This window comes from Nannobrachium achirus (assembly GCF_963921795.1).
Source record: "Nannobrachium achirus genome assembly, chromosome: 11".
NCBI classification, from domain to species: Eukaryota; Metazoa; Chordata; class Actinopteri; order Myctophiformes; family Myctophidae; genus Nannobrachium; species Nannobrachium achirus.
In genome coordinates, this window is record NC_137820.1 from 22,869,401 (window position 1) to 22,895,510 (window position 26,110).

General features: G+C 43.3%; 2 protein-coding genes across 3 annotated transcripts in view; one reads left to right on the forward strand and one right to left on the reverse strand.

Annotated features, from left to right (window-relative positions):
• The window catches only part of wwox (WW domain containing oxidoreductase), a 306,800-nt gene extending 303,909 nt beyond the window's left edge, over positions 1-2,891 (reverse strand). The window contains exon 1 of the mRNA XM_080736119.1: positions 2,689-2,891. Within this exon, the coding sequence (XP_080592245.1) occupies positions 2,689-2,795 (107 nt within the window). The 5' untranslated portion in view covers positions 2,796-2,891. The remainder of the gene's footprint in view (positions 1-2,688) is intronic.
• A 1,285-nt stretch (positions 2,892-4,176) lies between these two features.
• On the forward strand, positions 4,177-24,468 carry nfat5a (nuclear factor of activated T cells 5a). 2 transcript variants are annotated; one of them, XM_080737641.1, is made up of 12 exons: positions 4,177-4,493; positions 9,755-9,883; positions 11,649-12,285; positions 12,469-12,652; positions 13,241-13,431; positions 15,438-15,610; positions 15,757-15,891; positions 16,728-16,780; positions 16,959-17,091; positions 17,368-17,552; positions 17,648-20,204; positions 21,585-24,468. In XM_080737641.1, exons 1-12 carry the CDS (start codon positions 4,421-4,423, stop codon positions 21,956-21,958), a joined length of 4,824 nt encoding a protein of 1,607 aa, XP_080593767.1. In that variant the 5' UTR covers positions 4,177-4,420; the 3' UTR covers positions 21,959-24,468. The 2 variants fall into 2 exon arrangements, with proteins under 2 accessions (XP_080593767.1, XP_080593768.1); XM_080737642.1 differs by lacking the exons at positions 4,177-4,493; positions 9,755-9,883 and adding an exon at positions 11,056-11,092.
• The last annotated feature ends 1,642 nt before the right edge of the window (positions 24,469-26,110 follow it).

The following is a 26,110-nucleotide window of genomic DNA, read 5'->3' on the forward strand; positions in this document are numbered from 1 at the left end:
GATTATTTTTGATGCTGTAATGGTCTATTTTATTTTATTTTTTGAGATATTAAACAGGTTTTAAAAGTCCTTAAATCGTGACTTCACTGCCAAATTTCAAAGGCCACACCAAAGGTCCGCTGCACAATGATTGAGAAACACTCTGCACTAGTAGGCCTATATCACTATACACTACTCATAAGCTTTGTTTTTAATTTGTTGATTCAGTGCTGCACTAAGTGATAGAATGAATAGAATTTTTTTTTCTTAATGCCTTGCCAAAAGATCGGATCGGGAAAGATCGGGATCGAATCGGAAGCAATAATATTTGATCGGTATCGGATCGGGAGCAAAAAAACCCTGATCGGGGCATCCCTAATTCCCATATGAAGAATCGAACCAGCAACACGCTGTCAAGCTACACTGAGCCTATATGGTATGCGCCTGGACCGGTAGGCCAGCGGGCGCTCCAAGAAGTGTGTTTTTAATTCTTGATTGATTGTTTAATTCATAGAAACAGTAATTGATAGAATAATCGCTAAGAAAAGAAAATCGATAGTTGCAGTCCTAATGTGAACACCACTTACACTTACAATAGTGGTGCTTGTCACACAATTGCACTACTGTATCTCTGAGATGAGCTCTTATCCTTATGCAATAGGCTGAGGATGGCAGTGTCAGACAATTACATAACTTAAACTTAGTTGTCAGGGCAGTTGTTTATGCACTCATTTAAACAGTGAACAAGACTGGGGAGCTGGCACTGCCTGAGGGGACCCATGGGTTCCCTCCAGGCAGCCAGGCAGTAGCACTGCTGAATCTGATTGTCTAAAGTTTAAACCACTGCTTCCCAAACAGTGGGTTGGAGACATCTTTGGGTCGCGAACCAATTTTTATGGGTCACAAGTAAATATCTCATTCATAAAAAAAACAACTAATTACAGCGTTTCATTAGTTAAGAACAATTCCTTAATAAAAATGAAAAAAATCTACGAATTTCCATAAATAAAGAAATAATGTAGTGAAATAGCAGACACAACGCAACGCAGTGCTTTGCGCCACGTTGTTGTGAGCTTTTCACTAGTTTGGGTGCCAGGGCAAACTTCTAATTTCTCTTTGGGAAAAGTTTGGGTTAGGGTTAGATTCGAGATCTTGCGACTCCCCGAACCGAACCGAAATAAATTCTGCTCTAAAAGTGGAGTATGCATCGGCCCCAACACAGTGTGCCTGGCAAAAAATGGCACCTGTTCTCAATGTATTTAATTTCAAGGACCCACAGTTTAGTATGCATTTGGCCACAGAACCGGCCATAACTCTGAGGGGCCTTTTCCACCAAAAGAACCTTGGTTCAAGAACCAGTGCTGTTCAACTTTCTTGGAACCTTGATTCGTTCTTGCAAACCGGCCGCGAACCGGCTTGCGTTTCCACCAGATTAAACCAGAGGAACCAAGGGTTTTGTGGTTCCCGTTCCGAACCAACTTTTACGGTTAGGAACCAACTCGTTTCTTGGTGGAAAAGCTCACCTCTGGTTCATCCCATAGGCGGGAGAAAGAACCCAAACCGGTTCTTTGCCGGCCAAAAAGCGCCCTGGTTCCTAAAACTATCAATTAGCTGGGGGCTGCCGGGGGTCCCTGGACCCCATTTTGAGAACCAATGGATTAATGGATAGCTGCTTTAGTTGTTGAATCAGAAGGTGAGGCTGCAGCATGATAAAAGCTGAGCTAAAATCAACCTTGAACTCTTCGAGGTGTCTAGCAATCAGACGTACAAATGTACCAAGTGACATCCATGAGCCCCACTTGTGCTTATATCAAAACCCAATGGATGATTGTGATGTGATGAGAGGGGGGACCATATCTTATGGTCCATATGTATGTCAGCAGGCAGCCTTCTAAAAACAGGACACGCACAATCCAACAGTGACAATATATGAGTTCCTATGCACAGGACAGATAGAGTCAAAGTATGTAAGTAAGCACAACTCAAACTCTATATGGGTAGGCCTACAACGTTTTACCTTTTGACATCCTTTGCACCATGGGGAAGAAATTACAATGTGACTCTGTAAAACTTATCCCTAGTATCTCATGTATTTATATCATTGGTTCTCAAAGTGGGGTCCGGCCAGGGACCCCCAGGGGTCCTTGAGGGCGTTCCAGGGGGTCCCCAGCTAAATGATAGTTAGGAACCACATGGACCCTTATGGGTCTGGAACTCAGAGTGTACAAATGGAACCAAATGGACCCTAACAAATGGAACCAAATGTAAATTAACATTGATTTTACCATATAAATAGGGGTCACAGAGATAGAAAAGACATTAAATGGGGGTCCGTAGCCTAATGCATGTCAAACTGGGGGTCGTTGAAATTCAAATGGTTGAGAATCACCCTGGCGAATCTTTTTAAATGGGGGTCCGCGGGCAAATAAGTATCAATTTCAGGGTCTTTGACATGAATAAGTTTGAGAGCCACTGCAACAGACAATGCGTTGCGGTTGGCGAGGCGTCATTAATGACACCTGTCACCCAAGAAAGACAATTATCTCAGACTATATTTATATTACAACCTAGGCTATTAACTATTACACAACGTCATGCTAGTTCCTGGGTTTTTTACTGCTCTCGGCTTTTACTAAACTAAGAAGATCCTTGTTATTTATTGTGTTACTGTTATGCTGCTTAATTTGAGGGCACATGCAGTTTGCTTACTTTGCATAATAGACCCATCCGTCTTTGGTGGACCTCTCTTCCCATCCAGGAGGCAGTTCATCCTCGCTATCGGTGTCATCCATACCGGCGTATTTTAGAGCTGCCATAACTTGTATTCCTCACAGCAACAACAGCGGTGCAGAAAAACAATTAACAATTGTTAATGTCACGGTGGAGAGTGGAGTGGATGCAATGAATGCACATTACACTAATCTCAGCAGTCAGCACTTCCGCAATAACACGATGACGTTTGCTGAAATGCCTTTTGGGAAATGGAGGCAAATCCAGTGTTACGTTCCCACCATGCAACGATCTGAGCAGGTTATATACATTAATTCAACGTAATTTCACAGAGGGGTTTTCTTTTTTAATGTCACATACTGTATGTAGTAGACTAGAAAGTCCAAAACGGAGTTCATAGTTGTATTGGCATTTTATATCAAATAGATAGGAGGGGGCCTATATTGCATTCATATTTTATTAAAATGCTATGGCTTCTACAGGCAGTCAGACACACACACACAATAAATACTTTTAATAGTTAAATATGTATTCTTATTTCTCATTTATTTTGTACATTTATACCTGCGTTCTTTAAAAGCATATTTTTTTTACCTGTATTTACCTTTTGATTGTATGACATCTCTTATCTTATGCACTTTGATACCGGCGGTTTACTGCATGATTACCAAAATGTAGGCTATTATTATAATGTAGGCTATTATTATTAGGCTTACTGCTCTACAACAACAACAACAACAACAACAACTACTACTACTACTACTACTAACCTAGTAGTAGTAGTAGTAATAATAAATATATAGTAAAAATAGCCCTAGAATGTCTGTGAATACGAATAACACTTTAATTGTAATTTTCTATAATTTTCCAAATACACAGCCAGATAGCCATAGATCAGTCTAGCACCAGAATGTCTGTGATCTTACACAAGTTTCACAAGTTTCAAATGCGAGGGGCCCCGAAATGAGTGTAGGACTTCCTTTGGGGAGCACAAACGTAGCCTATGGGGGCACAATTGGCAGGTGGTCGCAAAAAGCACCTGTCAATTGTGTGCCCCATACATTGTGCTTCCCAAATACACGACACGTGTGTTCCCAAAGGAGGTTTTCATAATTATGTTTCCAGCAGTCATTTCAGGTAAGATAAGATCACAAACATTCGGGCTATATAGTAGTAGTAACAGCCTAGCAGTTGACAACTTTAGTAGTTGTTGTTGTTGGGAAGTTGAACACTTCTTGGAAGGATCGGTGGAAGGACCGTGCTCCACCAGTCAAATAAGTTGCAGCCAGGTTAGTAAAACCAGAGTAAAACTTGTAAAGAGTCATAATTGTTGTTATTACTACGGTATTATTGATACTTGAACACATGATACACACAGGGTGCATGCGACTGGCACGAGAAGGGGGAGGGGCCAGGATGGCAGCAAGTGAGTGTGTGTGCGTGCCTGTAAGATGTGTGTTGGACATAACGTAGCAGCAGCTAATGTGTCTCTCTCCTCAAAGACACACCAAACCTGAGGCGTTGTTTATAGACATCCGAGCCAAGGTTTTAGTCATTTTAATCGCATTGACCTCTCTTGGATGCTGCACTGTGTTTCGTCTTTTTTAACGACATTGCGTGCTGTGTAAAAGTGGCTACCAGAAGCAGCTCCTGGCTGGGTTTGAGATCCAAAGAGGGTGTCCGCTTCCCCTCCCCTCGATGAAGCGTTGCGATGCCCTCTGATTTCATATCCCTCCTTAGCTCGGATCTCGACCTTAATTCCCCCAAATCCCTATACTCTAAAGGTAAGATTTGATTTTTAGGCAGAACCTTGCGTTTCGATGTCTACACTAACCCGTTGTGTTTAGCTAGAACTGGGGTGAATGTCAATCTAGCTCACACGTAGCTGCGAGCTAACGGTAGTTAGCATTCCTTTCCTTTACTGCCACAGCCAGCCAGCCAGCCAGTGTGGCTAACCAACTTAGCTAGGTACATGTTAGCTGTCTGGCTACTGGCTAGCAAGGGTTGCATGCATCGTGCATGGGTCTGTGTCGTAGAAGCAGAATTGGGTCTCTGGACCAGAGGACATGTCCTGGGATTGTTTTGATCAGTAATAATGCCTATAGTGTTGGACTGTGATGTGTGATCACAAGCCATAGATGCCATGCATGCACTACCTGGGGGGCGAGTACTTCTATTGAGCCATGGCTCATTATTTCAGTCCTCGTGGGGCTGTGTGTGGTCTGTTACTTGCTCTTGTTTATTGCTAGATTAGATCATTTAACTGTTGACAGTGTGCAGATGGACCAGTATTGGTGACATTATGTACTCTCACATTGTTATTAATGCATACATTTATACACAGGATGTTTCTGTTAATCTGGAAATAGTGGGAAGTGGGAGTGTTTGATGCTGATCTTCTTTTTGTTTCCTGCACCTGATAACCAGAGTTGAAGTGATGAGCATGCTCTACTGTTCTAATTTGTATAGTTATTACACATGGACTTACTGTAATAATGAGGTGTCCGACATCAAGTGATCCTTTTTTTCCTTCATCTTAACTACCTTGCTCTATCAGATTTCTAGTTATGTCCTTATCCCAACATAGAAGATAGAAACTATACTGGCTTGTGTATAACTGAATGGGTGTAGCAGTTGATGTCACTGGAAGGTGGAAATGAAGGCACTCTGGACAGGTGTCTAATCATATTAAGTTAATTATCAGGTAATAATCGTTGGTGTACTAATGTCTAGTTCAAAATGTCCACTGCCATTGATAGGGTCGGCTATGTGTGATCTGATTCACTCAATGCTAAACAACACTGGGGATAGAGATTCCAATGAACACTCTTCACTGTCCCCATATGGCTTTGACAGCCCTGTCCTTGCCTAGTCAAGTTCAAGATAATCTTTCGAGACAGAGTCAATGATGGCTACGCCATTCACAGAAAAGGGACAAGTGGGCGGTCCCTTTCCGTGACGATGGCTAGCCAGATTGAGTTCAAGATGATACAGTGATGCCTTTTTCATCCACCTTCGCATATGAACATTAACAATGTGACTTGCTCATGTTTAGGCCTTGAGTGGCAAGCAATGGGGCAGTAAAATTATTTGAGTATATTTCGGCATGTTGCTTTTTTGGTAGGGAACTGGTCGAGCCCTGGGCTATTTCTGCTGTGTTCCTTATGCTCCAAGCTTTTCTAGCCTACATGTTGACTCCAACTAGTGGTTGATCAGTAGTACACACACATACAAAACCCATTCGGATACAGCTTTTACCTGCCACCTTAGCTCATGGTCCCTACATCTGTCTCCATGCTAAGTATGGGGTGCTAATGAGCCAGCATTAAACATTGTTCTATGACCCTGCAATGCTCAGTGGAGCTTGCCATATGGTCCCACACTGTATCACATGATGACTGTTTATTTATATCTCAGTAATTGGGTGTGTGTGTGGAGGGGGAGGGGGGAGCTGATTCGCTCATCAAACATATCTTAGTAGGACACACCTCATCTATATCAGGCTTGAAGTGACAGAGACCGGACAACAGGCCAAGTACCATGTAGGTCTGCTAATATACACATTTCAACAAAAAGTTTTGAGCCAGAAAGGCATGATTGTTTTTGTTGTGTATCGCTATCAATGTGCTTCCTCATCTCTCTATTGTGTCTGTTGTTCAGTATTTACAGTAAGCAAGCATGTAGTGTCCATGAACCAGTTTGGCAATTGGAGTACAACTGAGCCTACATATAGTACGTTTATTGTGATCTAGGTTTCCAGGTTCTCAGTTGTTGGTAAGCATAAGAAGGCTAAACCAGTCCAATTGAACAAGTGGAGCTGTGCAGAAGTGAAAGTGGTGATGAGGTTTGCTAATACTGTTCCATTGTGATAGTTTCAAGGGAAACCGAGATGGTGTTAATCGGCCTAAAAAAATAACAGTCTTTGAGGTTTGAGTGTACTGAGCAGCTCTTTGTCTGCACTCGGCCTTGAGCGTATCATATGTGTTCAGCAATCTGAGTATTCAAGCCAGCCATTGTTGGGGACTGAGATACATTCTTCGCATTCATATTTTTTTTTAGTTGTAACAAAAATGTACTCCCACTGAATTGTCTATTCATCTGTCATCCCCATCAAAGCAGTGGGCCAGCTGCAAAGAATAAAATTGTACCGGTGGGCTTGCTGCTTGGCAAAACCGTTAGACATGTGTAATGTGAGCCATGCATAACTATGTGGTGAGGTAATTGAATTGTTCTAAGTATAGACTAAGTCAGTGTTTCTCAACTAGTGGGTTATGACCCACTTTTGTGGAAACATTCTGACAAGGTTACAAGGTGGTGGACATGTGGCTATTAAAATTGCCATCTGAGTTTTGTTACAGCAAATAGGCGTTACACATTAGGGCTGGGCAGCCAGGGATCTTAGGTATCAAATTGTGATATGGCAAAAGTGTTGACCTTTCCTGGTTATTAATTCTGCTTTTCAGTGCATTGACTGTTCTGTTCGATTATTTGCCTTTTCCCAATTTGTTATTATATAGACATTACAGGTGATTATTGATAAAAAAGGGAAAATGTGGTCTTCTATTTTGTCCATATTACCCGGCCCCCTAATACAGACAGACAACAGTACATCATTATAGGAAGGAACCATGTCATTCTCTAATATTCATATATTGTTACTTTGATAAGTTAAACATTCACATTGTTACATTTCAGCCAGGGGACTGAGGACCTCAAATATAGACTTATAGGCCATACATACAGTCTGTGGAATGATGTGTGTATAGGCATCATCTATCCATCATGACTGAACCCTGTGTGAGGTGAGGTCTTGTTGTTTTGTATGTGTCAGTATGCACTATGTTCTCTATAAATTGTCAGTCCCTGTCTCTGCACCGTTATCAAAGTCACATGAGATGGGGGCGGGGACACAGTCAACCATGTGCATGAAAATAAATCATTATACGTTTAGAAGTGATTAACCGGAATAAAAAAAAAAAAAAATTGTATTACTGAATTAAACATTATTATATATAGGCCTAATTGTTGATACAGAGATAACTAGGAAACCAAAATAAAAAAGGCTTTATTTGGACACAGTTCACCTTGTGGGCTGTCTGTAATGAGATGGATGACCTTGTTCGCTGCGTTCAAGCACTGACGTCAGTTGCGCTACATGATGTGTCCAAGACTCGTGATATGCTCTTCAATGTTACTTTGTAAGAATATTTGGCCTACATCATGGTAAAGTTAACTGAATATATTACCATGAACACTCAAGTCTGCACGTTTACCAAGCCAGTGGCCAAGCGGCAAGCGCCCATCCCTAGTCACAAACGTGCTTTTGATGTGAACCTCAATCATTTAGAGCAAAAACATTAACTTTTTCCTCAAGTGAAAATCCACGCTATAACTGAAATGATTATAATAATATAAATAGTTAAAAGTCTGGTAAAACTAGAAGCAAGATAATGGAGACTGGGTCAAGCGGATTGTTCTTCACCATTGACATTTGATAGGAGGCAGACTTTGTGTTGTCAGATCTTTTGACCTTTTACACACAGATGAGTAAAAGATAATTTGCTTACTGTGTGCCTTTAAAAAAATAAATTTAGGTGCAAGAAGAAATGTCAAGAAAAAGGTACAATTTGACAGAAACGGCTGTCTAACTTAAACTTGGTCATCATTTGTCTTCCTTTTTGGATGGGGGAAAAACAACTAGCTTTAAGAATACTTGTTTTCCTGGGTTACTTTATGCAAATGTATGCACAAACCACACAGAATATTCTAGTTTCCATCTAGTCAAATGGCTCTACTGCTGAGCAGGAAGTGACAGTGTGCAAGCGGCAGACACTAGAGAGAGAGAGTTAGAATGCGGTGTAATGAAAACACGTCTAGGGCCTAAGTGGAGCAGGTGCCCTCTGGGCAGTCAGTGTGACATATAACGAGTGGTCAGCGATTCGAGAGGGAGAGTGTCTGAAGCAGGACTGAGGTCATGTTGGGTTCTCAGGCAACACTAACACGTTACCACGCACAAAGGCTCGTTTTCTCCACATGGATAGACAAGGCACAACGAACAGACGGAGGGTGATCTTGGCAGACATGTGGCACACTCACTCACACAGCCCTACCACCCCCAGGCGCCACATAAAAGGTTATGATATGGGCCAAGTTGGCTAAGTCAGCATGGTTTGATAGAGATCTTTGTTTAGCCCCCTGTTTTGGAGACGTTTTGAAAACAAGTCTGATTGTTCTGGTCGGCCTGGTTTCACACCAAGCAACCTGTAAGCTCGCAGCAAGACCGTGGCCTGGCCTTGCATGGCAGTGTTTTAGCGCTTCACCCCTCCTACGGTGTGCTCCGTTGGTCCTGTGCACAGTGTATGTCTTTGTGCGGTCTGTGGTGGGTGACTTTGTGTGGTCCCCTCGCTCCCCCGCACAGCCCCGCTGACGTCACAGAAGCCGTGAGATCGTGTGTCTGTCAATGTCGCGGTTCTGCTGGTGCTAAGTCACACCGGGATCGGATGACTGCTGCACACGCTGGATGCCACAGAGCCACAGCTGAAATATCCATGTCAGGGTGTCGATGGGACCCCTGTTTCTTAGCAACCAGACTGCTTAATGCTCTGTTTATCCACAATCCACGGTGGTCTGTTACAGCATAGCAGCGGTGTTTGGTAGTAGTATACCAGGGATCCTGCTCCCATCAAAGATCAACACAGTTTTATTTGACTGAAGCCCATAAAGGTGTTTAGCAACATTATTTCCACTTTCACCGTCTCTCAGCCTCATTGATCACAATATCTTAGGTGCCTTGTAAGCATAGTGCACAACTCTACCTTGTGTGTGTGTGTGTGTGTGTGTGTGTGTGTGTGTGTGTGTGTGTGTGTGTGTGTGTGTGTGTGTGTGTGTGTGTGTGTGTGTGTGTGTGTGTGTGTGTGTGTGTGTGTGTGTGTGTGTGTGTGTGTGTGTGTGTGTGTGTGTGTGTGTGTGTGTGTGTGTGTGTGCATTTAGTCTTTTTGTAACACCAAAACTAATGACATTTTCTCCTGTTCCTCTGTGGTGGCAGAGTCAGTGTATGACCTCCTCCCCAAAGAGCTTCAGCTCCAGCCCTCGTCCTCTCAGACAGACTCGCCCACCATGAGCCAAAAGAGTGGGGGAGAGGCCGGGCCGCCCCCCTCTGCTGCCCTGGCCTCAGGTGAGCTGCCTCCCCTCCAACACTTATTAACGCCATGATCTGGGATCAGTTTGTCCATGCCGTGACCTGCCCTGAACCAGTATGGGAGCAGGGGGGGGGGGGGGGGGGACACTTAGTATGGCATCTCATCAGTGTCTAGGGGCAACATCCTTCACCCTACCCGTCTGTTACTTGCTGACTGTAGGTGATTGTGATATGCATCAGCTGATGCCTTGGAACGTTCAGGGCAAGATCATGCGTCACAGACCTCTCAGATATTACTTAGTTCAACGCTGTGGTGCTGATGATCCAAGTCGTGCAATTCTTTTTAAACCAAATGCCAAAAATAGGGACACTAGGTTGAAAGCGGTTAATAAACACTTACTAGAATAGCATTTAGAAGTCTTAAAGGAACTGCATTTAGACAGTATTAGTTATTTATTGTCGGCAGATGAGGAATCATACCTCTTGTTAGAATGGCAGTGAGGTTACTCTAGCACCTCTACATTATCACATCTATCTAGGTAGACATCAGATGAGTCTATTTATAGGCTTCGCTTTTAAGTGGCTGACAGGAAAAGGTGTCTTGCAGAGTATATTTTTTCCCCCACAAACATCATACTGAGAAATCGGATAAGCCATTTCTGAATTTGAAACTAAAGTGTTGCAGCTGAGGTACTTCCACTTTTAAAAGGAACTGACAGATTTCTGTAACGTCAGTTCTGTCTTTCATCAATGCAAACGGAAGTTGCCCCTTGTCATTGACAGACCATCTTCAAGCTATGCCTAGGGGAAAAAGCATCATCTGATCTTAGATCATGGTTAATGACTGCCAACATCAAGAATGGTTGTCAAGGATCCCTTTATTTGCCTTCTAGAAAGCAAACTAACAGGTCAACAGTCAAGTTGGAGAGAGCGCTTTTTTGTTAACGCTATCTTCTCCTGACTGACCCATGCAGCTGGCCCTAAGCACTGCTGATCAAAAGCATGACAACTGTAATGTCCTTGACATCATATTTAACCAAATACAATCGCTTTCGAAGTGTCTAGAAATGATCAACTACAGAAGTTCTCCCATTTTAACTCGTCCAATTTACTGATTGACAGAAGTTGAATCTGAATGATCAGCTCTCTTGTTGCTCATTGGCTGTCTCGTTTTTATTGCAGGAAGTTCCCTCTGAGGCAGGGAGTGTCTGCATATAAAATGGTCTGCAGTTCACTGCTCCATAGGTCAGAGGCTTGTTTATTCTGTCTCCATGGCTACGCTCAGTCCCAACCAAATCCTCCAATTGGCATGCGCAAACTATTGTGTACTACTACTGAATGCACATTGCACAAACTACTGTTACCCCCCAGCAAATTTAATTTGGCGCCACATTGCTAGCTTGCAAATTTGGCCGTACAACAAAGTTTAACCAGATTTGTGTTATTTTTTCTTTCAGGCAATGTGTATGTAACAAGTTTTAGCTTGCTTTTGTTTTTTGTAAACAAAGCATGTCAGTTTTGTCACATTGGTTTTTAATTGAGGTAAATTGATGTGTTGTAGGAATCAAAACAATGTGGGGCCCTATACACCCTTCTCAACTTTAACTTCAGCACAATTGATCAATGCTCGAGCTCTCGCATGCATAGTGAGAGCATACAACACACTGAAGGCCATTGAATTTAGAGTTGGGAAGAGGGGAAATCTGGACAAATCATGCACAAATTCAGCTGCTTGAATGGGACTGCTAGCCTGCTCTGTGCTGGACATACGTACTAACTGTGTAATCTGTATACACTACAGATGCCACCTCTTCCACCTCCAGTCCTGCCTCCTCCTCCTCCCTGGCCATGGGAGCGCCTTGCTCTGGCCCCTCCACAGCCCCTTCTACCTCGGCCTCAGACCACCTCCAGGCCTCCCAGCATCTCCATGCCAGTGGAGGGGATGGAGCGGGAAGCTCGGAGATGCAGGGCGTGGATGGTGGTCTGTCTGCTCCAGGCAGAGGCAAGAGTGGAGCGGGAGACCCAGGTCCAGGAGTGGCACAGGGGCTGGGAGTCCAGCAGCAGCCCCAGAGCACCCCATCCAAGCGGAGGCCCGTGTTGAGTATCTCCCCTCCCCCAGAGGACCTGTTTGATGACAGCCAGATGTCTTGCCAAGAGGAGCCGGCGGCACCTAGCGGGCCGCCGGGCCCCGACTCGGAGCACAGCAGCAGCATGTGGGCCGACGACTCCACCTCCAACTTCAGCTTGATCAGCACCAGCTCTTACAATGACAACACAGAGGTCCCGCGCAAGTCCAGAAAACGCACCCCTCGCCAGCGGCCAGGACCCAAGCCTGCTCCTCCAGAGGACAGCATGGACGTTTTTGATGCCGACAGTGCCAAAGCCCCTCACTTTGTCCTGTCCCAGCTGGGCCCAGACAAGGCCAGCCCAAAGCCCAGGTGGGTTGCCCTTCCATTATGCACATTGTTTCGTCCTTGCAACTCACATAGCCTTGGCCTGTCCTGGGATAATTTTAGCTCATTTTAACGTCATTTTATTTTTATACAATTGAGTTTGTGGAAACCATCCCAATGCCGTCATGTGATTTCCCCCCCCCCCCCCCCCCCCCCCCATACATGCAGCTCTCTGGAGACGGGGACACTGATCAAGGGTGGCTTGCTGTCAGGTCAGTACCCCCACAAGAGTGATGGAAAAGAGCTGAAGATCCTGGTCCAGCCAGAGACCCAACACAGGGCTCGCTACCTGACGGAGGGCAGCCGAGGCTCTGTCAAAGACCGAACACAACAGGGCTTCCCCACTGTCAAGGTTGGATGAATACATTCAAACAGCTGCTTCGTAACAGGAGGATAATGGCATGGATAATATCACATGGGGTGCTTTGGGGGCTGAACGACCTTATGGTCTGACCACATAATCGCAGTCTTGGTGCTTTGCTGTCTCTTCACTGTGCTTGTGCTATCTGCTACATGATATTCTCACTACCCAGAGCCCTACTTCGTACTTTGTTAAAGCTGTTTCAGGGCTACAGTAGTGGTAGAAGCATTTACCCAACCAGGATAGTGAAAGAAATAGGTGTTTTGTATATAAAGACCAATCCCTATATGCTAGTGGAAATGGACTAGGGACTAAAGACGTATTACAGCCAAATTGGAACTTAATTTTCTAAAAAGTCTAATGCTGATGTAAAATAAGATATTTGAACGGCTACATTTATTTATACAATTAAAATGTCATGAATCAGCACAGTTGGTTTTGCCCAGGCTTATTTTTCTTCTGATCGCCAAAATAAGCCTGGGTTTCCGAGGCTAAATACTTCCTAACAAAATCTTATTTGGAGTTGTTCACATCTCCTCATGAATTCTGTTTTTTTTTTTTTGGCTTTGTCATCTCCAGTTGGAGGGTGTGAATGAGCCGGTGGTGCTGCAGGTGTTTGTAGCCAACGACGCGGGCAGAGTAAAACCTCATGGTTTCTACCAGGCCTGCAGGGTGACAGGACGCAACACCACCGCCTGCAAGGAGGTGGACATAGAGGGTACCACGGTCATAGAGATCCCCCTGGAGCCCAGCACTGACATGACACTTGCGTAAGGGATAATATTTTTCTCCACAGTTTATTCATCATGTTCCTAATTATTAGTTGAGCCACAGAGCATTTACAAAACTATTGTGAGTATATATATATATATATATATATATATATATATATATATATATATATACAGTATATATTTATATCTCACTCTGTCCACTAGGGCATTCATCAAATATTCAAATATCAAAGTCACTATTCGACGTTGTTCACCGAAGTCGAATATTCGCTCATGTATTTATTTATTTATTTATTTTTTCTCTCTTTAAAAAATATATAGTTTATAAAGCTTGGCTAGATAGGAAGTCATAAGAATGAGTTGTCAATGACCCTGGTGGATGAATTTGTTAATGCTCTATACCAGGGGTTCTCAAACCTTTTAAGGCCATGACCTCCAAAATAAACATATTTGAACTGGCAAGCACCCTGACAAGCACTTGGAATTGTAGGTATTACATTTAATTTGACGGTTCCGCAGATAAATATTGTGAAAATAGCAGATTTACATGCTTGTGAGCATGTAGATCGGCTATTTTCACAATGTTCGCCGCGAGGCGTTGTGAGCATGTAGATCGGCTATTTTCACAATGTTCGCCTCTTGCTTACTTAATATTTGACAGTTTGAGGTCGAATAAATCGAATACTAAAAATCACTATTCGTGAATGCCCTACTGTCCACATGACTCAATACACTGTATCAACATCAACATCTGGCCATGAAACGTTACATAATGGAGCTCTAACTATCTGACCTATGGTGCAATAACTGCAGTTTTATGGTCAGGGTCAAGAAGGTCAATTATTGATTAACACATTGTGGTACAGAACTATTCATCATGGAAACATGAGACCTGTTGCATTTGAAAGCTTATCTCAAGCCATTGTTTAGGACCGTGTTTCTCAACCACTGTGCCTGGGGACCTTTGGTGTGCCCCTGAGAAGGGTCAAGTGTGCCCCTTGAAACTGTTTGAAAGCCAGTATTGTATTATCATTTTAAAAATGAATAAATAGGGGGTTGCTGTTGTGCGACAGCCTTGTATGATGAAGCAGGGCTTTACTTGATGATGTGAAGAACAACTAAAGACAAGCCCAGAGGCATCCTCCGATGGCTGCTTTTCTGTTTTCTCAACACTAGAGGATTTGCAGATTGGTTGGCATTGGTCTTCCATAGTATACCCACCACCACATGCAGGACAAAACATTGATGTCTCAACACCTTTTGCATTAAAAATCAGCCCGAAGAGGACAGGTAGTGATGACCTTGAACACACTTAGTGTGCGGACTAACCAGACTTTATTGTTTTTCCACTGTTGAACCCTTTGTCCAGGTGCTGGACAAACGGCACAAAGGTCAATGCCTGGACAAAAGTCAACTCAGCAAGGGCAGAAACACCTTGAAAACGAAAACAATTTGTGGAAGACATCCCAGTACATTATAATTACAAAGATTAAACTGTAGCAGAGCTGTGTTCTTTCAACCATGCTATACAGCTCAGAATGCCGGGGAATAAATAACAGGAAGAGAGAATTAAGAACCAAGAGTGGTTTGTTTATTTGTCTGTCACTCACTCACTCCTACAGGTACAAGCAGTGAAATGTTGGTGTGACATGGTCTGCAAGACTGCAACAACAGCAATACCATACAATATACAAGATAATAAGAATAATACTGGCATGTAATGAGACAAATATAAAAGAATAAGGAAAATAATAATAGGTTAAGACACACTAACCCTCTTTAAAACCCATTGTGCACAAATACATACAGTGTACCCATTGTGCACAAATACATACTGTAGCATACAGCGTACTTGATGTACATATACGTTTTTGTCTTCACCTGCACAAATGCTACCTTTACACGGCCATTTTGAGAATGTCCACACTACGGACATTCGGTTGCTGCTGCTGGTGGGAGTTCAGTGTCAGCCTTCATCCACTACTGAAGCCATTTCTGACCACAACGGTATCCAATGTTAAGTGATTGCTCTCTTTCCACAGTGTGGACTGTGTGGGGATCCTGAAGCTACGTAATGCAGATGTAGAGGCCCGTATTGGTGTAGCCGGCTCCAAGAAGAAGAGCACACGTGCCAGGCTGGCCTTCAGGGTAAACATCACCCAACCTGACGGATCAGCCCTTACTCTACAGATGACGTCGTCACCCATTCTCTGCAGTGAGTGGCAGTCAGAATATCATTCTTGAATTTGATCCGTATATGGCAGCTTATTAAAAAGGATACTATGACTTGTATGCTTTTAGGCGGGATATTATTTTGGAGCAGTGTTTTACTTATTTTCTTTATTTATTTTCTCTGTCAAGCCCAACCAGCTGGGGTGCCAGAGATTCTGAAGAAGAGTCTGCACAGTTGCTCAGTGAAAGGAGGTGAGGAGGTCTTCATCATCGGGAAGAACTTCCTCAAAGGAACCAAAGTCATTTTCCAGGAGAACGTTGCAGGTACTGTAACCAACTTGGGATTTCATATTGTAAAATCTTCTTGCTAGGTTTCCCCCAGACCTCAGTCTCTTAGCACCACTGATGCTGAATTGGTTAGCACAGAGACTACATGTCAGGAGACTATACTAGACTAATGGCCTAAAGCCAGTCAATCACATACAGCCCTCCATGCTCAGAGTGTTGAATCACTTGTTTCAGGCTCAGCTCATTCAACCTATGATTCAACTTTTCTTTACCTGTGTCGCAGAGAGAAAAGGTTTGACTATTTAACCTTGGCACAGGGGCTTGTGTACTGTATGAGACATGACTCTCATTGCAAATGTATTACCAGATGACATGTGGAAAACCTTTATGCAGCAAGCAGCTTACCAAAGCCTTCTGGATGAAAAGCTCATTGGTTCAATGTCAGATTAAGAACAGCATGACTGACATTTGTGATCTGTGAACACTGCTAAAGCAGGTTCATCAAGTCATAAAATAACAGCGCTTCATCAAGTCAAAAGAAAGTAAGCGTTTGACATCTGGTGGCAGAATTCGTAATAAAAGCAATATCGACATGTAAAATGTAACTATTCACTGTTACTACTACACTTAAAATAACAAGCGTAAACCTATAGTCATATTGGATAGGCTAGTATCATATCGCTAAGTTATCTGGCATAAATATCGTGCAGCTCTAACATGCACTTATACGTGCATCCAATTCCGGCGCTTACCACATAGAAGTCTTTTTCTGGGGGAAACCCTGCCTTGAGATCACTATTGTACTGTATGTATCTTTCTGAATCAAAAGTTCATGATTAATGCCTAGAAATACTTTTTCTTTCATTTGTCAGATGATACTTCCTGGCAAGCTGAGGCACAGATCGACATGGACCTTTTCCATCAGGTAAACTGATATATGATATTTTAACTCCTCTGTGCTTTGCTGTAGAGACTGGTTTAGCTGTACTTAGCTGCTTTGCATGGGCTGAGATTGTACTGCAAAATGGGATTCTCCTCTGATCCCTCCCTTTTGTGGTACAGCCTTTTACAACCCAGTCTGATCTGTCTGCTGTCTTTTCCAGAATCACTTGATAGTGACGGCCCCTCCATTCCACAACCTGTCTATCTCCTCTCCTGTTTCTGTGGGGATCTTTGTGATGACAAATGCTGGACGATCACATGAGGCCCAGCCCTTCACCTACACTCCAGACCCGGGTATAGACACTAGCTTCAGTTCAGGCGTCATGTAGGTCATCTGCTTATAGGCAACATGCTGTATTCTCTATGAAATGTAAAGCAGGGAATTTGAGGCAGAGACTTACTTATACTGCGACAACTGCGTTCACGCTTCAGGATTTTAGCCCAGATTGTCCTGTTGCCAACCTATTTTGGTGCTTGCCCGACAAATCAAGACTATCTTATGACGAGCCCTGTGGTTCATCAGCAAGTATTTCACTCACAGATTTTGCTCCAATGTGGTATTTTCCTCAGGGGATAACTCACTTGGCCTGGCCGTAAAAACAGAGGGAGCCTCCTTGGTCACGACGTGTCTGTTTGATGACCAGTTAAAAACAATGGCCGCTGACCCAGCTGATTGCTCCAGTCAGCCCTCCAAACGCCAAGAGGTCACTCCAATGGAAGTATCCAGCAACCCACCACCCACAGATGTCTTCAAGGTACAAACTATCTTTGTCATAGTTAAAGGAGTAATCCATTAAAAATGTATTTCCATATTAGAATATGTACTATGTTTATTTCTGTCTCTCCTCAGTCATCTCCAGACCCTCTGGCCTCAGTGCAGCAGACTCTGGAGCTCAGCTCTAGTCCTCACCCTGGGAGAGAGTCTTTTCCGAGCCCCATGCCCCTACAACCTGAAGATGTAGATTTACCACAGGCTCCCCCTGTTTTCCCCAGCCTAGAACCCCTCAGCACAATACCTAAGCAGGATATAGCCCCTACAACCTCCTTCCCTGTATCAGGGGACACCACCATCCCGCCTATACCCCCAGAGGTACCTCAGCAGTTCCTCAGCAGAGACCCCCAAGACAATCTCGCTCCGGAGAGGTCCAACACGAGTGGTGCTGTTGTGGTTGTAGCCATGCCCCAGATGGCTTCCCCCTCCCAGCCCCAGCCACAACAGGCCCAGGTCCCCCTGTTTCCCCAGGAAGAAGTGGCCCAGCTGGAGAGGGCAGTGAGGGAGCTGCAGGCCGGAAGCAACACCTTTCAGCAGGTGTTGGAGGCGGCTGTGGCTCAGCAGCAGCTCAACTCTGTGTTGTACAACCAAACTGAGTCCCTGCAGCAGCATGTTCAAGAAAACATGAACAGCTTGAGACTTGAGACTACACAACAACAGTTACAATTGCAACAGCAACAGCAAATACAACAACAGCAATTACAGCAACAACAAATACAACAACAGCAAATGCAGCAGCAGCAGCAGCAAATGCAGCAACAGCAGCAAATGCAGCAACAACAACAGCCATACCAACAACAACAACAGCAACAACAAATACAGCAACAGTTCCAGCAGCAGCAGCATCATCAGCAGCAGCTGCAACAACAACAAATCCTTGGCAACCTACAGCATCAACAACAGATCCAACAGCAACAACATCTCCAGCAGCAACAGCAGCAAGTCCTCGGCAACATACAGATCCAACAACAACTTCTCCTACAGCCACAGGACCAACAGCAGCAACAGCAAATCATGGAGAACATCCAGCAGCAGCAACAGCAGCTGCAGCAAAATCAACAGCAGCAGGTTCTCAACAACATGCAACTCCAGGATCAGCAACAACAGACTCAAATGCTTAACAATTTACAACAACAACAACAACAGCAGCAGCAGCAGCAACAACAACAGCAACAGCAGCAGCAACAACAACAACAGCAACAACATCAACTGCAGCAGCAGCAAAACCAACAGCAAGTCCTCAACAACATGCAACTCCAGGATCAGCAACAACAGAATCAAATGCTTAACAATTTACAACATCATCAACTGCAGCAACAGCAACAACAAAATCAAGCATTGAGCAACCTGCAGCAACAACATCAACTGCAGGAGCAGCAGGTCTTGGAGAAACTACAGCAGCAGCTTGAGGCTGAGATGCTCCAGCCCCAGATCCACTCCTCTCCTCAGCAACAGCAGCAGCAACAGAACCAAGCATTGAGTAACTTGCAGCTGCAGGAGCAGCAGGTTTTGGAGAATCTCACGCAGCAACTTCAGGCCGAAATGCTCCAGCCTCAGCTTCACTCCTCTCCCCAGTCGCAGCAGCCTGTCTCTCTCCTCCAGCAGGCTGGGGAGCTGCTCACCATCCAGACCAGCTTCCCACAGCAGCCTCCGTCCCACACATCTCCCCCACAGCAGCTATTCCAGTCCCCCCGCCCCCTGGCTGAAACTCAGAACTCCCAACAGCAGGTTCAGGCTGCGCTCCTCCAGAACACATTGACCGTTCTGACCAGCGGTAATCTCAACCCAGAGCAACAGTCTACAGGCTCCAGCTTGTTCCTCTCCCCAAACCCTCAGCCTCAGCAGCAGCAGCAGCAGCTAGCATTCCTTTCCACCATGGAGACATCTGCCAGTGAGCCCCAGCCTGTGTCCATGTTCCAGAACCAGCCCCAAGCCCAGCTCTCTCCCATGCAGCAGCAGAGCACCCCCATGGACCAGCAACAGTCTCCGCAACAAAACGCACAGCAGCAACAGCCGCAGCAGCTTCCACTGGGACAGCAGGGCTCCTTGTTCCAGAACATCCCTAGCCACTCACAAGCCAGCCCTCACCCCCGGACCCAACAGACAGGCCTGCTTCTCTGTACCACAGACCTTAACCCCCAGGCTCTACCCCCAGCTCTCCTCTTCAGCACCCAAAGCCAAGGCCCTTCCCCCATGGGCAGCAGCGATCCACGGCCCCAGGAACCCTCCTCCCTCCTGTTCTCTCAACCCAGCGTGGTAACGGTAGGAGTCGGGATGCCCCAGCCAGAACCGGCAGAGCCCATGTCCTTCCAGGACCAGAGCTCCGCAGGTGGCAACCCTTCATCCAGTGAGCCCCCTCAACAGAGCCTGTTCCAGGGGCAACAGCCAATGCAGGTTGGACCCGGCTCCAACAGTGTTGCTAGCAGCCAACCGGTGGAGCTGTTCCTGCCACAGACATCTCTGTCTGGCAACCAGGCCACGCCGTCTGGTACAACCTTGTTCGTGGTACAGGGCAGTGTTGGTGTGGTGGCCAACCCTGGCCAACAGCCCCCTGAGCAGCTTTTCCAGACGACAGTGAGTGGGAGTGTGGCACCACAGGGACCGCCTAGCCTGTTTGTGTTTGGCATTCAGAATGGTAAGATTATTATCCTTCTGCTGTTCTTGTCACTGTTGATTAAATACCTCTAATTAATACCTGTGTAATTACCCCAAATGGTTTACTGAGTAAATAACTATTGTTACAGATGGATTAGAGTAGCACAGCTTATGTAAATATGCATTATGTTTTGACTCATATGGACGCAACTCTTATCTTCACAGCCATTGCAGCACTTAATCATACTTACGTTACAGTGAGGAAATAAGTTACACTGGCTTTCCACCAAGACGACTGCCAAAAATTATGCAAACAACAATTTTATATGGTAGAGTTATTTATATATAAATTGTACAAATGAAAATGGTGCGAAGTGATATGTGTTTATTTTAGACAATGAAGTTAAATGGCACTGTGGTACTTAACAAGGGCAGTGTGACTTCTTCAGTGTTCATACAATTTGAGATGCCCTGCAATAAAGATTTAAAATTAAAGATGCACATAGCCCTACTCTCTCCAATACGTGTAATTAACCAGCAGTTTATACAGATGTTAGTGATAAAATCGTGTTACAGCTTTGAAGATAGACTTGTGAACTTACATTAGCCAAAACTGAAATTGATACACATTTAAGCTGTCAAGAGCGTAACAGATCATACAATGTGAGGCATCAATGTTATGGTACCATTTCTCCCTACTTGCTCCATGTCTCAGATAACTCAAACATAGTAACTCAAACAAGTATCTGTTTTTATCAGTTTGCAACAACCATGGCTACTATTGTTCCGGGAGGAGAGAGTCTGTAGTTTCCATTAGCTTGAAATCCACACTGATGATCAGTATTTAGATTTTAGATCTATCTGAACTGTTCCTTTTTAACCCATTTAGAACGGGTACACATTATAGTGTATTATTATTTTATGCTTTAACTATTGAAAAACAGCAGATATACAAGCTCGCAAGCTTGTAGATCTGCTATTTTTGAAAAATCGTGAGAATTAGAATTTTGACCCGATTTTATAAGTGTCTTTTGAATCCTTCTAAGATTTTTTGAAAAACCTATGTTTCTATGTCAGCAATCTGGCTGGCCATCGTCAAAGAAAAGGTCCTTTTCACTTAACTGGAGCTCAGATAGTCGGTTCTTGAGAGACTACTATGTCAGTGGCTCTCAAACCTTTTCATGTGAAGGACCCCCAAAATGATATGTATTTGGCCACGGACCCCCATCTCAAAATATTTAGTTCCAGGGACCACCCAGAAGCAAAATTTGAAAATACATATATTCAAAGATTTGCACACATTCTCACGACTTTTTCCAAAAATAGCAGAAATAGCAGATCTACGAGTGCCGCGCTGCGAGCTTGTATATCTGCTATTTTTCCCCGGTTAAAGCATTCAATTTTTTCTCTCTTCCATCAGACTCGTCCCAGCTACTCCCGTCGTCTGGACCCACGCTGTCGGCCCAGAGCCAACCCCAGCCCATGGCCCAGACCGGGCCCAACCCCATGCAGGCAGGCCTGCGCGGCAGCTTACAGAACGCCCTCCAAAGCAACCTCCAGGCACAGATGCAGTCCAGCTTGGAGAGCGCCATGCAGAACGCTATGCAGCAAGCAAACAGTCAGACGGCGCTGCAGTCCAGTTTACAGGCAGCCATAGAGACCAGCCTGCCGACTCCCATGCAGACCGGCCTCCAGATGCAGGGCGGCCTGCAGAACACCTTGCAGGAGTCCATATCGGACTCCGCCAACATGGAGAAGATGGAGGACCTCCTAGAGCGCTTTCAGAAGCAGTGACGACTGCTGGGACCACATAGACATATTAGACCCTCATCCAAAAAAAGATAAAATAAAAAGTAAAAAGATTTTTAAAGATGCTAAGAATCAAACAGCCCTTTTACCCGTAACTCACAGAGCTTGTGTAACACCTGTTATGGTTGACTTTAGCCTCCATACAGCCATCTTAGTCAAATCGATGAGTTCTCCTTTTTGCCCGAGTTATTACCCCTCTTGCAGGATCAGAGAGGCCCGTAATAACGCTTCATCCATCAGTCTCACGTATGCAGTGTTTTGTTTTCAGGGTGTTTTTTAATCGTGTGAGCCCAAGGGGTGATGAGAGGAATGGCTGCATTTGGACAGGTGGAGAAATACTGGAATGGGATGTACAGTAGAATGTCTGCGTATGCCATGGAGGAGATGAGTTTATGTGGTCAAAACAATAGACATAGTTGGAAAATCAATTGTCCAGCTAAGGATGGGATATCACATTGCACATGCACAGAGAGAGGATGCAGACAATGGTGTAGTCGATATCAATCAGTGATGAATAGGTCTTGGCCTTGTTTTGGCACTTCCCAGTGTTTTCACCTTTGGGCTCACAGAAGCTTTGCTCATTGCCGTTTGTAAGAAGCATTTAACTGTAGTGTGTACTTATTTTTTTTCACTAGTGAAAATGAAGAGTAGTGTGGTTTTATAAACATTTTATCTTAAGCACTTTATAACCTCTTTTGTGTAACCAGCTAATCCTTATATATCCATCCACAGCTCTCTATTGACCTAGCCAATTTGTACTTTGAAACATCCAAGAAAGGAAAAGCATACAAGCCTTTTTGTCTTTGTAAAAGCATATATTTTAAACATCTCTACCAAGCCTTTTTAAATATTTCATGTCACTATATTTTTGGGGGTTGTACTTGTAGATAACTTTGTATAGATTGTTCCCTGTTGAATTCCTCTGTGTATTCAAGCTCAGTGGTCCAGTCAAGTCTGTTAAAAAAAGAGAGAAAAAAACAACCATTCCTACAAAGAACTGATGGTTTTTTCTGCCTTTGTGTTTAAATGCTGACAACAACAAAAAAACACATACAAATAATGATTTATTAGGTAATGCATCTAAATGAAGGATTCTCATTATATTGCTATTTGTACTATTTTATTGTACAATCTGTGTCATTCGAGAGACTGTTTTGTGTTATTTTAGATATTTAAGTTTTTGTCTCAGTGTTGGTTCAGTGTGAAGGCCGGCGCCATGTAAACTTGGCACTCAGTACACCTTCCCTTGTGTTGTTGACAGGGGGGCTCACTGGTATATGAAATCTCTGTTACATAGAGGTCGCCATTTTGATTCTTATCTGTGGTGCTATGTACAGGAGTGATGGGCACTTCTGATGTGATATTAATAACGTGCAGCTTAGGCTCATATCAATAGTAGTACATACATGAATTGTTTAATGACTGAGTTGTTTGTAGAGAGAGGGCTGTTATGGGTAGAGCTGAGTGCACCCAGGCATACCAAAGCTCCTGTTCTGAATCGTTCTCGTCTCATACTAGTACTTTCAAATATCCTCGATGTTTACTCATGTACTTATTTACTCATTTAAATTATGCAGCTCTTTCGTGGATAGTAATTCAGTGTTTATTTTTTCTAGGTCAAAAGTAAAAAATGTGTAAACGGTACTTTCTTTAGTAGATCAGTTAATCTCGCGGTAACATTTCCACTAAATGTTACTCACTTTACACTTCTAATACTGTATGTTGACCCGTTTTTAATGCAAAATAACTCCACTGTACTTTCCATATCGAGAACAGTAGCCTGTTTGACATTATCACTAGACATTTTTATGAAAACTAATCAGATGCTATGGTTATAGTTGCTCATATATGCATTTGTTTACATTTTCATACCATTTTTGTCAACGCACCCGTCAGAGCAATCCATTTTGAAGCAACTTTTTTAGAATTTCGTACCCATTAATTAAATTGTAGAGTATTTTTGTAAGACAAATACTTTTCTTTTCTCATTGTGCGGAATATCACCGATACATTTGCCTGAAATCAAGTGTTGAATAATTGGCAGGTGTGTGTGTCTAACCAGAAATGTAGGCTACTGAAATGGACATCTGGGAAGTATATCAGAACGTACTGTAATTATACAGTTGTTTTTTTTATGATGAATATACAAAGGCCAGTGTAACGATAAGTTACACGGACAGTTTTCTTTATTTTTTGGGGGAGTGGTGGTAGACAAGACACGTCAGCTTTGATTTCAATGATGTGCATTGCAAAAGGCACTTTGACTAGGGCTGTCACGATTATGACATTTTACATGACGATTAATTTTCTCTCAAATAATTGCGATTAACGATTTAATTGTTTTTGTCGTTGACAATTACATTTCTGTTTGGCTTGTAGTCTTTGAAGTTGCACATGGCAGATATGACACATAACCTAAATATACAATGAAATTACTGACATATTTGACAACTTTATACTTAAAAAAGAACATTGATAGTGGAAATAGCCGATCTACAAGCTCACAACGCGTCGCGATGTGAGCTTGTAGATCTGCTATTTCCACTATTTTTGACTTTCTTAAAAATATATGAACATTTTTCAACATGGAAACGATTATGACTATTATGAAAAATAATCACGATTATGTCAAATAATCACGATTAGACGATTATGTAATAATTGTGACAGCCCTAACTTTGATTCACTCATATACTGTAGACCAGGTCGGAGCTTAGTAACGATGTTTCCAAGCATTCCAGTCCTCTATGAGGTTAAAAAGAGCACATGATAAAATGCGGGAAGTCAGAACAGGACAAAAGAAAAATGCCTATTTGAAGCCATACCAACACAAAGAAAGCCAACCTGTGATTTCAGTTTTGTGAATGTTATTTTTTTACCTCATGGTGTGGAAAAGGCTTGCTCTGCATCTAACATCGGACCAATTACAGTTTTAGAGAACGCATATTTCATTTAAGGGCAACCTGATTGTCATTAATGTGTTCATAATACATTTGTAAGGTTGCAGCATGTCGCCGTGGATTATAAATTGCTCAGTGACTCTTTAAATAACCACATCTGAAACGACCATCTCAAAATGTTGATTTAACAGTGGTGGTGATTGATAGCACACAAGTCTTTATACAAGAACCATTTTGTCCTTCAGTCATGTGATGTGAATGAATATCCATGTATATTTAAATGTGAAATATACTGCAGGGGTATCTTGAATTTCAATTGTGATGCTTTCAACAGAACTTTGTGTGCCTTGACAATGAAATAATTGCTCTGCTGTTTACCAGTGTCCCATTTGTGTCATTGTTGCCATCTGTCTCTTTATTCTCAAGGACTATGTAGTCATCCATCCTTCAGTCCCCCCCCCCCCCCCCCCCGTGATTACTTTCATCAGAACAGTGTAACCAGTCGGCTGTCAACTTGTGTTCTTTTTGTTTTAACGCAATATTTTTTTGCCATGCCTCTTGAGATTTGTAGCTACGCGTGAGGTAAAAGGGACAAGACAGCAGAGATTGTTGATTCACGGAATGGTTTTCCTGTGTTGATGTGTTTGTCAACATTGTCATTGCAGTGAAATGCTTCAGCCAAGATCAAGCGAAGCAACCGTGATAAAAGAAAAACCTGTCAATTGCCAATAGTGTGAGCCGTTTGTTGTGTGTATAATCAGTTTGATCAGTTTCCTTTTTTCCCTTTGAATTTCACATTTTTGCCCAAACTGTTCTGTTGTGTAGCTTGAGCTTTAGTATCTAGCCTTAAGACCCTGCAGTAGGGATTAAAGGTCAACCCTGGTGTGTTATCGGACATCTGAACTATTATTAACATGTACTTTGCCTTTGTCTGGACGTTTGTATACTCTTCTGTTTATATCTGTAATCCTGCTGCTACATTAAATGAATTAATAAAGATTTAAATGATATTGTCTAGTTTCATTTTTCTCTTCTGGATTCTGATTAGAACTGAACAGTTAAAAGAAGAGTCCTTAATGTATTTTAAGTGTTTTCATTTTTGGACTGTAGAACGTAACCAGATAGAAGTTAAATTATCGAATATATTTTTTAATTAATCCTTTCAAACAAACAATTGAAAACAGCAGTAGTACCATCCACAACCAAAGAAACAAAGTGCATTCTGTATAGACCGCTT